At 41.0% G+C, this 13,009-nt stretch overlaps 1 protein-coding gene across 5 annotated transcripts in view; it reads left to right on the top strand.

The window, feature by feature from the left end:
• Positions 1-13,009, top strand: part of MCTP1 (multiple C2 and transmembrane domain containing 1) — a 369,964-nt gene that overhangs the window by 178,673 nt on the left and 178,282 nt on the right. For all 5 annotated transcript variants that reach the window (XM_038765896.1, XM_038765897.1, XM_038765898.1 and 2 more), the window contains one exon: positions 9,783-9,969. In XM_038765896.1, the coding sequence (XP_038621824.1) occupies positions 9,783-9,969 (187 nt within the window). The remainder of the gene's footprint in view (positions 1-9,782; positions 9,970-13,009) is intronic.

Genomic DNA, 13,009 nt, shown 5'->3' with positions numbered 1-13,009 from the left:
TTTATAGATGGAAAACAAAACCAAGGAGCGATTGGCTCGATATTCCAGCAGTATTTTGTGCTTAAGGCTTCGGAGTGGGCAGAAGAGACTCACCTGTTATTAGATGCAAGAATCTCCACAAGATACTTGAGGGGAACCAGTCTGGCCTAGTGGAAAAGAGCAGAGGCCTTGGAGTTGGAGAATCTGGGTTGTAATCCTGGCTCTGCCATTTGCCTGCTTTGTGAGATCTTGGAGAAGTCATTGAATTCCTCAGTTTCCTCACCTGTCTAATGGGGATTAAATGCTTGTTCTTTCCCTGCTACTTAGAATGTGGGCTCCATTTGGGACAGTTGACTGTCTATTCGGATTATATTTTCTCGAACCCAGCATTTATCATGGTGTTTGGCCCATAGTAAACACTTTAATTATTCTCATTTAAGTAAACACTTGTAAGTAAACACTTACAATTATTCTCATTACTTCAAACAAAGCAGAAACAGTGATAATCTCTATTTAATGCTTTAATTTCTCACCTACATTTGGGAAGGCTAGCTTGCCTGTACCACCTTGGCAATGATCAGCTAATAAATCATCATCATTGTACACCTTTATGCATAACGGTAATCTGAACAAATTGGCTGCTGACAGTTGTAGTAAATCACCAAGAATGAGTGTGGTTGAGGACAAGTTGTTTTAACAAGCACACAATATACGTAAATCCCATTCCATATACTTTTATTCTGCTGGAGTTATTTGGAAGCCAACACTACAGAAATTCATAGTGTGTGTTTGTGTTTGTATGTGGAGTGTAGAGGAATGTTTGTTTCTTTAAAATGACATTGATTTTGGTGTATTTTATGTTCATAGATTACTGTTAACTCCTTGTTATCAGTGGCTCTGAGTTGCCATTGCCCATGGTTAATAAACTAAATACAAGCCAAGTCACTCAGTTGTATTTGTTGAGTGTTTATTGTTTGCAGAGCTCTGTACTAAGCACTTGAGAGAGTACAATATAGCGGACACATTCCCTGCCACTTTCAGCTATATTTCCATTAATGATATATGATTTAGGGGGTTGAAGTGGGGGATACATCCTCTTTTGGCTAGTTGGGGGTGAGAGAAAATGGCCTTCTGCATCCTGTTGGCGGTAGGTGTGTTGGATGAGTGTTAAGGGGAAAAAATACTTTTGACTTGCTTTTAAAAACCAAGGCAGATGCAGTTTAAGTGATTCAGTTATTTTGAGGAATCTGAAACTGCTCAGCTATTTTTTTACATGTTTTCTTAAACAGAATTATAAAGTCTAACTTCAGTAGACTATAAGCCTAAACGAACAATGCCAGATGAGTCCGTTCTAAACTGAAGTATGCCATTCAATTAAAGTATTTTATTTCACCATTTCTCCTAGAGAAGGGTAAATGTTTTGCTATATTGCATGTTATTTATGTTGACAACTAGTGTTGCCACTGGGTTTTCGATCTGTCCTCCAGATTGCAAATGAAGCAATGAAATTTGTCTCTCTTTTTTTCCTGTGAGTCGCTCCAATTTTTCTACTGTTAACAATATTTCCATGGGCTGGAAAATGATCCCTGAAGAGTTTTGTGTTAAGTGCAATTTGTGGTGCTGGAGTTTACCTTTAAAATTGACGAATGGAGATTTTAGTAATTTGGTGGGACTATGCTAAAATAGAAGTATCTCCCCAAAGAGAACTGAACGTTGAACACATCCGAAAACATTGAGAAAATAACAGCATTAAGCATTTGGGTCTATCACATTCATGCTTTGGAAGCATCTGCAGCATGTTTCATTCTCTGAAATTTAGCATCCTCTAAGTTTTAGGACTGATTATGGTCCTAAATTAATCAATCAGTGGTATTCATTGAGTGCTTACTATATGCAGAGAACTGTACTAAGTGCTTGGGAGAGTACATTGTAAGCTCTCTGTGGTCAGGGAATGTGTCTGTTCTTATATTGTACTCTCCCAAGCACACAGTACAGTGCTCTGCACTCAGTAAATATGATTAAATGAATGAATGAAAGAATGGACAGTTAGCAGAAACATTCCCTGCCCACAGAGCTAACACATATGTTAGCCCTAGCATATTAGGAGTTTGTGAGGCCAAACAGATAATTTTATTAGGGTTTCTGTTTGTACCAATTTAGGTAGGAGAGAGCTAGAATTTTATAGGCCCTCCTGTGCAATTTTAGAAAGATGTACAGATGACCTATAATTGGGATTCTCCTGATTAGTTTACCTGTCACTGATCCTCTTCTCTGTCAGCATGATCTATTAGCACTAATCACATTTGTGAAGTGCAGTGTAATATACTTGGGAGAGTACGGCAGAACACAAGACATTGTTGCCAGGCCACAAAGAGCTTACAATCTAATGCGGGAAGCAAAAGGGGAATTGACATTAAACTAGTTATGAACAATTGGAGCAGTGAGAAGAACAAGAGAGTTGAATGATTATGCCAGGAAGAAATAGCAGAATAAATTTGAATAAATAATTGAATGTACAGCTAAATATTCGTATATGCACAAAGGCTAAGGATGTCAGGTAGAAAGAGCATGGGATAAATTCATAAGAATGGGAGAAGGACTATTTGGGTTCTAGGCTCAGCCCCGCCAATGACTTGATGTCTGATTTCAGGCAAGTCACTTAACTTCTAAGGACCCCAATTTTCTCATCTGCGAAATGGATATAATAATAACAACCTCACGTCTGTGAAGACAAAATGAGATCATTGATCCAAATGTGCTGTACAAATTTAAGGTAGATTTATTCACTTTTCCCCACAGCACACCCATTCCACCCATCTCTCTTGCTTCCCTGTCCCTCCATCTGGGGCTTGTTAACTTTAAATGCTCATATTGAGATGTTAGGAGAAGCAGCATGACCTAATGGAAAGAATAAAGGCCTGGGAGTCCAGAAACCAGGGTCCTGATCCTAGCTCTGCCACTTCCCTGCTGTGTGACCTTGTACCAGTCACTTCATTCTTCTATGTCTTTTTCCTCATCTGTAAAAATGGGGACTGAATACCTGTTCTCCTTCCTACTCAGACTTGGAGCCCTGTTTGAGGCAGGGACTGTATCCTATCTGTATCTTATTTTGTAAGTACTCCAGCGCTCAGCACATAGTAAGCATTTAACAAATTACAGCACTCTAGGGAGTTACTAAAATTCCCTTTTTCCCAATTGGAGGAGAAATTAACTGAGTGATTCCCCAAGATCATATGGTGCATTAGGATTGCTGAATTGTACTTTCCAAGCACTTTGTACAGTGCTGTGCACACAGTAAGCACTCAATAAATATGATTGAATGAATGATCAAAGCTGGGAATGCAACTCAGACCTATTCTCCCCCACTCTGATCAATCAGTAGTATTTATTGAATACCTGCTTGTATGCAAAGCACAATACTGAGTCTTTGGTAGCATACACTAGAGGTAAACAAAATTCCTGTGCTCAAGGATCAGATTCCAGTCTCAGAAAATCAGGATAAACTTGGAATTTAATTATGTTTCTTCAAGAGCATTAAATATATACGGGCTGTATAGAACCTGGTGGAGTGACTCTGTCCCTGAGCTTCTATTCTAAAGATAATAAAATACTCCACCAGAGACAGGTGAGGACCCAAAGTATTTTTTACTTTGGCCAGTAAACTTATTTTTTGTTTGTTTTTTTTCACTTCTGTTTTCATAGGTTGCCAGTGAATTGTGAGTGGCATAAGATTAAGAAAAGAAATGGAGTAGCAGTATGCCAGGGGCTCTAGGTACTTAGCTGTGGTGGGAATGGTAACTTTCAGGCTACCCTGAGACCTGGAATAGGAAGCAGCAAGTAGATGAACCACTGAATTTAACCCTCCAATGTTTCCTCATGGAACAAGTGCAAAATTGGCTTTTACTGAGTCTTGCTTCCAAAATTCCAAAAATTGGAGTTAATAATCTTTGCCCATTTTGCTGTTAGGAAAAATGAGGCACAGAAAAAGCTCATTTGCCTCTGGGAAAGATGGAATGGTGCAAGGGAGAGAGAATGAAGCCAAGGCAAACTTGGTGGACTGAAATGTTTTACAATCCTTCAAGGCTGGTTATGGAAATAAACATCAAGATGGACCTCTTCATACTTGTACATAAAACAGCATCTGTTTCCTACCATTTTACCTCCTGGCTACCACTCTAGAATCAGTAGAGTACTTTGGATTAGAACACTTCAATTACAAGATACCATTAAGTCATACCAATTCTCTTACTGGCAGGAAAAAAATCCAATTTAGGGTGAATGTTATGCTTGAGTTCCATATTTACACAAAGAAATAAAGTATTTAAAATTCTTCTTCTTCATGGTGTAAATGAACCACCCAAATATTTTGAATGCCCACATGTTGCCTGAGGATTTGGTATGCTACTTCAACTTTAGAGGGAGTGAGGTGACAAGAAGTTTCTCCACTATCACAAGTTCCCAGTTAATTTAAACTTATGTCTGACTCCAGTCATTTTGGATTTAAACTTTTCTTACTGCTCCCCTCTCTTTCGAGCCCAGTTTTACCTTCCTCACACCCTGCTAATTGAATGATTTCAGAGTATCCTTAGTTGGACATTTTCTATTTACAATGGATATCATGTCAAAATAACCTATCCAATCAACTTATTAAAAACTTTGAATTTCTGTCAATTTAAGCAGCAGGATGTTGTCAGAGAGTGGAAGCACAATCTCTCCCGAGTTAATCGTTCGAATTTGGGAGGCCGTATTTACTCTCATAATTGGCTATTTCCTATCTCTGAATGGCTATGTATTCCTCATTTCTGTTGGTTCACTGGCCATCGGGTATTGTGAAGACCTTTCGCTTCAAAATCAACTGACATTTTTATGCGAAGTTTCCAAAGAGTTAGCTGAGTGAGAGGAATGGAGGACCCAAGGTTGTCCATTACATAATCACATTTAGGGCAATTACCGTGAATAGTACTATCTGGGTAGAAGGTGAGGTAGTAGAGGCAGCCTTAGTTAAATGGATACAGCCCGGGCCATAACCATTTCTGCTCAGCAGTAGTAGAGAACCTCCATGGTACCTCTCGCCTTTTCGGCCCTTCTCTTTCTCATCTTAACCTGGAGGCTCCATCCTGTGCAGCCCATACTTATACTGGGGTCCAGCTTCTTTGCCATCACCACTTTTGGTGAGTGCAGGACACCTGGGTTCTAATCCCAGCTCTGCCACTTGTCTGCTGTGTGACTTTGGGCTAATCACTTCTTCGTGGCTCAGTTACTTCATCCGTAAAATGGGGATTAACACTGTGAGCCCCGTGTGGGACAGGGACTGTGCCCAACCTGATTACCTTGTATCTACCCCAGGGCTTAGAACAGTGCTTGGCACATCGTAAGCACTTAACAGATATCATTATTATTATCTGACTTTGAATTCTGGCCCTCAGTTTTCACTTGAGGATGGAAGGTGATGGAGCCTTGTGGCAGGAAAGGTGGATAAACTTCAGCCCTGAGACTTTAGATCTGAACCTGTGTGGAGGGCTTGATTAAATCACTAGAAGCTTGCACACCACCACTCAGTCAGGTTTCCAGGGGAGCAGCAAGTGCTATGAGCAAGTAGACAGGGAGAAGGAGTGAAAGTAAAAATGCTTTCTAGGGGGAAAGGAGTGGTTGGGAGTGCCTGCCACAAGGCCAAGGGCACAGAGAAAGACAACCAATGTGCCTTGAGGAACTGCTCAAACCCAACTGCTTCCTGGAGGGGCAATGAAGATTTTTGAAAGGCTCAGATTGAGTGTGGTCGGTATTAGCTAGAAGAGCAGTGCTGCTGAGAGCCAGGACTGGTTAGGAAGTGGGGACTGATGCTCTTAGAGTGAAATCAATAATAATAATAATAATAATGGAATTTGTTAAGCACTATATGCGAAGCACTATTCTAAGCGCTGGGGTAGGTACAAGGTAATCAGGTTGTCCCACGTGGGGCTCACAGTCTTAATCTCCAATTTACAGATGAGTTAACTGAGGCACGGAGAAGTTAAGTGACTTGCCCAAAGTCACACGTGTGATTTGCCTGCTTTAAGAAGGAGAATTTTTGCTTAGTCGGGATTAAGAGAATCCAAAGTTCAAATCCAGCTATTTAAAATTGGGCTGTCTCGGAATGCCGTCGGCGTAAAGTTGATGGTGTTGAGTTACATCAGAGGGTAGGGTTTGCTTCTGGGGTGTATAATCATGGATCACCTAATCCAAGGGATTTATGTTAGTTTCCTCACTCACAGAGATCACTTCACCAAAGTCCTGAAATCTCTCATTCTTTGCTTTCTAGCCTATCACTTTTATCCCTCAAGTACTATTATTGATCAGCTCCCTGGTCCCATTAACCATCCTGTCCTGAGGGTGATTGATGATAAACACCAACCTCCTATGAATGGGGTGTGAAGTACTGGGATCTAATGAAGGTCATCGATGCCGTAAACTCATTGTGGGCAAGGAATGTGTCCACCAACTCTGTTATAACGTACTCTCCCAAGTGCTTAGTCCAGTGCTCTGCACACAGTAAGTGCTGAATAAATACCACTGATTGATTACCACAGCAGTCGCAGAAACTGGCTGAGAGGCCTCATGGAGGTCTTTACCCCAGAAGGGGAAATGCCTGCTGTCACTTTGTTATGGGCAGGGAACATGTCTGCTAATTCTGTTGTATTGAACTCTTCCAAGTGCTTAGTACAGTGCTCTGCACATAGAAAGTGCTCAGTTAATACGATTGATCAATCAGTTGTATTGAGCGCTTACTGTGTGCAGAGCACTATCAAAGTACAGAGAAGCAGCGTGGCACAGTGGAAAGAGCCCGGGCTTTGGAGCCAGAGGTCATTGGTTCAAATCCCGGCTCCTCCACGTGTCTGCTGCGTGACCTCGGGCAAGTCACTTAGCTTCTCTGCACCTCGGTCCCTTCATCTGTAAAATGGGGATGAAGACTGTGAGCCTCACGTGGGACACCCTGATCACCTTGTATCCCCCCCAGCACTTAGAACAGTGCTCTGCACATAGTAAGCGCTTAACAAATGCCATCATTATTATTATTATTACTTGGGAGAGTACAATATGACAGACACATTCCCATCCCACAATGAGTTTATAATCCAGAGGGGGAGACAGACATTAATGTAAAGAAATTATGGATATATACATAAATGCAAGTAATTGAGTGAATGACCACAGGTTGTGAGCTCCTGGGATCTGGGTTCTAATCCTGGCTTTGCCACTTGTCTGCTGCGTGACTTTGAGCAAGTCATTTCACTTCTCTGTACCTCAGTTACCTCATCTGTAAACTGGGGGTTGAGACTGTGAGTCCCTCATGGGACAGGGACTGTGTCCAGCGGGAGTTGCCTGTGTCCACCCCAGTGCTTAGTACAGTGCCTGGCTCATAGTAAGCGCTTAACAAATACCATCATTATTGTAATTATCCTGGGGGCTAATCTGAGAGCTCACCTCCTCCAAGAGGCCTTCCCAGACTGGGCCCCCTTTTTTCTCTCTTCCTCCCCACCCCCCCACCCTACCTCCTTCCCCTCTTCACAGCACTTGTATATATTTGTACAGATGTATTATTCTATTTATTTTACTTGTACATATTTACTATTGTATTTATTTTGTTAATGATGTGCATCTAGCTTTAATTCTATTTGTTCTGACTATTTTGACCCCTGTCTACATGTTTTGTTTTGTTGTCTGTCTCCCCTTTGTAGACTGTGAGCCCGTTGTTGGGTAGGGACCGTCTCTATATGTTGCCGACTTGTACTTCCCAAGCGCTTAGTACAGTGCTCTGCACACAGTAAGCGCTCAATAAATACGATTGAATGAATGAATGACAAGTGGTGGAGCTGGGATTAGAACCCGGGAAGGGAATGGAGCTTCCTGCCCCCTCCTGATCAAAAAACAAAATATTTTCAAATGTGACTGCTGTTCAAGGAAGGACTACTTCTCCTAGAACTGAGTTCTGGCCACTCCAGTTTACTTCTGCCCCAATTGGGCACAGCTGCAGCAGATTGTCAAATGTCAAATGCCCATGAAGGTTTACATATATATGTGTGTGTGTGTGTGTGTGTGTGTGTGTGTGTGTGTGTGTGTGTGTGTGTATATATATATATATATGTATATATACTGCATCTGTTTGTGGCTGAAGTGAATACAGCACAGTGCTGATGCTGTGCCGTTGTGCTGGACCCAGCAGGTGATAACCTTGATAGGCAAGGTTATCAAGGCAAGGCAATGAACCTTGAAGGTTCATTGAGGGTAAGGAATATGATTTTTTGTGTTTTTTTTTTTTAATTGTATTTGTTAAGTGCCTACTATGTGCCAGGCACTGTACTAAGCATGGGGGTAGATACAAGTTAATCAGATTGGACGCAGTCCCTGTCGCACATAGGGCTCACAGTCTAAATTCCCATTTTACAGATGAGGTAACTGAGGCACAGAGAAGTGAAGTTCATTTATTCATTCATTGTCATATTTATTGCACGCTTATTGTGTGCAGAGCACTGTACTAAGCGCTTGGGAAGTACAAGTTGGTAACATATAGAGACGGTCCGTACCCAACAATCAATCAATCGTATTTATTGAGCGCTTACTGTGTGCAGAGCACTGTACCAAGTGCTTGGGAAGTACAAGTTGGCAACATATAGAGACGGTCCCTACCCAACAGTGGTCTCACAGTCCAGAAGGGGGAGACAGAGAAGAAAACAAAACATATTAACAAAATAAAATAAATAGAATAAATGTGTACAAATAAAATAAGTAAATAGAGTAATAAATACGTACAAACATATATGCATATATACGGGTGCTATGGGGAGGGGAAGGAGGTAAGGTGGGGGAGGATGGGGAGGGGGGAAGGGGGAAAGGAAGAAGGGGGCTCAGCCTGGGAAGGCCTCCTGGAGGAGGTGAGCTCTCAGTAGGGATTTGAAGGGAGGAAGACAGCTAGCTTGGCGGATGTGCGTAGGGACCCAAGTTACTTGCCCCAAGCTCACACAGCAGACAAGTGGCAGAGTCAGGATTAGAACCCAAGTCCTTCTGACTTCCAGGACCGTTTTGTATCCACTAGGCCATGCTGCTTCTGAGTATGTCTACCAACTCTGTTATAGTGTACTCTCCCAAGTGCTTAGTACAGAGCTCTGCGCACAGTAAGCACTCAGTAAACACCTTTGATAACAGAGCCCCAACCTGAAGACTGGGACTTGATAGGAGGAATGAAATGGCACATAGTAGAAATAATTTTATCTAAAAACTGGCAAACGATTCTGCCGTATTGAGAGGTCCTTTCAAGGTTTACAAAGGAATGTATTAATAATAATGATCATCATCATCATCATCAATTGTTTTTATTGAGCATTTACTGTGTGCAGAGCACTGTACTAAGCACTTGGGAAGTACAAGTTCGCAACAATGATAATGTTGTTATCCTCCCAATGATAATTGTCTGGAGTGCTCACTGTGTGCTAAGTGCTGGGGAAGATGCTGGATAATCAGACCCAGTCTGTTTCCCACACAGGGTTTCAGACATAAGGAGGAGGGAGAACAGGTATTTAATCCTCACTTTACAATGAGGAAACTGAGGCACAGAGTAGTTAAGTGACTTGCCCAAGGTCACGCAGCAGGCAAGTGGCACGAGCAGTGATTAGAATCCAGATCTTCTGACTCTGCTCTGTACTGTGGGCCAGGCTGCTTTTCTGGGCTTTGTCCTGATCTGCTTTTTCCACCTAGCTCTGACACACCGACACACTGTTGCTTCATCTTCAGATGAGCACGCTTCTAAGTGAACATTGTTTGTTTTCTAGGTGCCAGATTGACCTGTCGGTCCTCAGCAAAGAACAGACTCACAAGCTGGAGCTGCAACTGGAAGAAGGGGAGGGATACTTGGTGCTTCTGGTCACCTTGACAGCCTCTACGACCGTCAGCATCTCTGACCTCTCCGTCAACTCCTCGGAGGACCAGAAGGAGCGAGAGGCGATATTAAAAAGATATGTATGTAACAGTTGATGCTCATCTTCAAAATCGATATGTGATGAAGAGGTAGCTGTGTAAAATAACTTACTCGCCACATCAGAAACAGTCCTAAAAGTGTGTGGTTAGAGACAAAACCTTAAAAGTGCTACTAGTTCAAGTGTGGCAGTATTAACGTGTTAGCAAATTCTAATCCTTATTTCATACTGCTCAAGTGCTCAATACGGTATACTACATCCAGTAAGTGCTCAGTAAATGCTAATGCTGGAAAAGAGCCAGGTTTCTTTGGAAGTGAATATAGTCCTTGTGTGGAGAAATTTTCAGCAACTGTTTTACCAGCCAAAGACACGGTGATATGGCCTTAATGTTCCATTCCTTTATAATAGAATTAAATCAGGACTGTAGTAACGGCAAGTCAGATTTCCTAGTTTTCCCCTAATGTTTAATGCTACCTTTGTTAATTAGCAGCTTGTTGTAACTAGGGCTGCAGAGTATATGGCCACAGATTTTAATGTACGGAAGCCAGGTAAAAATCTTCTGTGCCGAGGAGTTATATGGTAATTTAGAGCAGAGGTTATCTCTTGACTGAATGAGAGAATGGGTGGTGGTACTTGCCATTAAAATAGCAGTGCCAGTCAGATCAGTCTAATTTAAAATATTCAGAACCAAATTACTGCATTTCCCAGCATCCTCACATTGAACAAGAGCCACTGTAGTTTTATCGGAGCAACAGACAGGGGAGCTCTAACTCCACCATGTATTTATACCTAAAGTCTAAAAGTCTCACTAACCATAGAAAAAAATTTAGAAAGCTTTCCCACTTAAAATTACAAAGCTTTTATTGTACAATGCTGCCAGGTGTTTAGAGGGCTTCTCTAGACACTCAGCCATTAAAACCAAGCTCTGACTAACAAAGAGCTGCTTAATTTTTTTTTTTTTAGATTTTAAAATATTCCTTTTCGCTGACTGACATCCTTTCAATAACTGAATTTAATAAAGATGTACCTTATCAGGCTGTGCAGATAACATGAAGTGCTAGTACTAATGCTCTACAATATTCTTCAAACAGATTAGCAGGATGGGCGCTTCAGCAAATTTATTCTGGCTATCTCCCCTGAATCAGCTGACTGCTAATAGTTGTACAACTCATACAGCAATAGTGTTATCATAAACACAGTTTAATAGAGGTGACTTAGGCAGGCTAAACATTATATTTTTCTAAACCAGTGGAGAGTTAAGGTACTGTGCATCCATATTTTGGGAGGAGGAAAAAAAAGCAATACAATTAGAAGAACATTTCAGTTTGGCATCCTCCAAGATTGCTTTTTTTTTTGCCAAAATTTATCTTTACAAACAGTAGTTTTTCAAAAAATGTAACAATTTCCTCCTGATAATTACAAAATTATATTTTGGTGGATTAATGATTTGCACAATTCTGTAACTTAAATGATAGTCGACTTTGGATAATTCAGTAACTTTTTGTGGACTTCAAGCCAGATCCTTCAGAATTTGAATATTTTGCATGATTTGAATATTTTGCATGCTTTTTTTAACCATTTGAGTAATCAAATGGTTTTCTAATTTCCACTCAACATAAATCAGAATTATACAGCTATACCCTTCACAGGACGTTAAGTAAATGTAATAATTATGTATTGCTCAAAATGTTTTTTAACACTGCTGTCAAGCATAAGCTTATATTTTCTTAATAGTACTGCAAGACTTAGTATTCATTGAGAAACTACCATATGTCATCTCTCAACATTACCCATAGATAGCAACAAAAAAGGACAACAAAGACTTATACTATTTACAGAATGCAAAAACCTTGTCAGTACTCTTTATGGAATACTGAATGAGTGAATGCTGCACTACAATTGAGATGTTTTCAGGTGGCGGGGAGTAAAGATGGATTGTTTTCCTGGATTTTTCTCACTAATCAGTGGGGTTTATTTTTGTGGGGGTTTTTTTTAACGATTCTATGTTCCATTTAAGAGTTTTATTTCACACCTCAAGCAGCCAAGGCAGTAAATGAACTGACCTCTCCTTTAGACCAAACAGCCCTGGAAAATGACTCTATTACTGTCATTTAACCATTTGTGGTTGAGCATCAGAGTCTGAAACATTAGAGCCATTACAGTTGGAACGATTATTTTACCAACACACTCTGAAAAGATTATTAATTCCATTTTGGGGTGCAAGAGGAGGAAGAGGTAGTAGTATTAATGCGTAGCAAACCAAGGGAGATTATCTGACCTTTTCGGAATGGGTCTCCTGAACCCTTGCCCCCCTGTTGTCACAGTTTAAAAACCAGAGGGGCTAGTTTAGAGAAGAAGTTGTTAGCATTCCATTTTTATTATGACATTTCACAGTCATCCGATTTAATGTCCCTTGACCAGATTGTCCACCGTGAGACGATGGGCTTGAAATGTTATTTAGAGCATTGATAAAAGGTGAGCAGTTCTAAGATGACAGCAAGTCATAAGGCTGGTGGTGTGACATTAATTTTCTCCATAACAGAGATGGAATAAGACGTCACGGTGACAAGCTGTCAATCAGCACTGGCCCCTCAGTGTATCTGGATGCCATAGGACGGGGTATTGCTTCTCCCATAATAGAGCTGAACTGAGCTGCTCTTCCTGACAGCTGCCGCAGCCATACAGAAAATATATTATACAGCCTTTCATTAAAAAAATAAAGAGGACTCATCTCCAGAGCATTTCAATCTTTTCCCATCTATTGAGGGCTGAAAGGATCTGCAGCAAATCATAGATTCCTCTGCTATGGAAATTGTAGTCTTCAGAATTCTTCCAGGTTTTGAGGGCCTTCGACAATAATCATAAATAACAAGACAGGGGCAGCTCCTGGTAAATTATTGCTTATAGCTATACGTCTTAACGTTTCCATATTATTTGTGTTTTTGAGTCCCTCCAACATCATATGTAACTGGCCTAAGATGTCGAGAATTTCCAACACATTACCTTCAAATCAGCGGACTTTTAGCAAAGTTAAAACAGCCATTGTTCTTCAGAGTTGGGAGTGTGGAGATGGAAGCAGTAGA

This window comes from Tachyglossus aculeatus, chromosome 23, assembly GCF_015852505.1.
Source record: "Tachyglossus aculeatus isolate mTacAcu1 chromosome 23, mTacAcu1.pri, whole genome shotgun sequence".
In the NCBI taxonomy this organism is placed as follows: Eukaryota; Metazoa; Chordata; class Mammalia; order Monotremata; family Tachyglossidae; genus Tachyglossus; species Tachyglossus aculeatus.
This window is presented reverse-complemented; position numbering and strand designations above follow the sequence as displayed.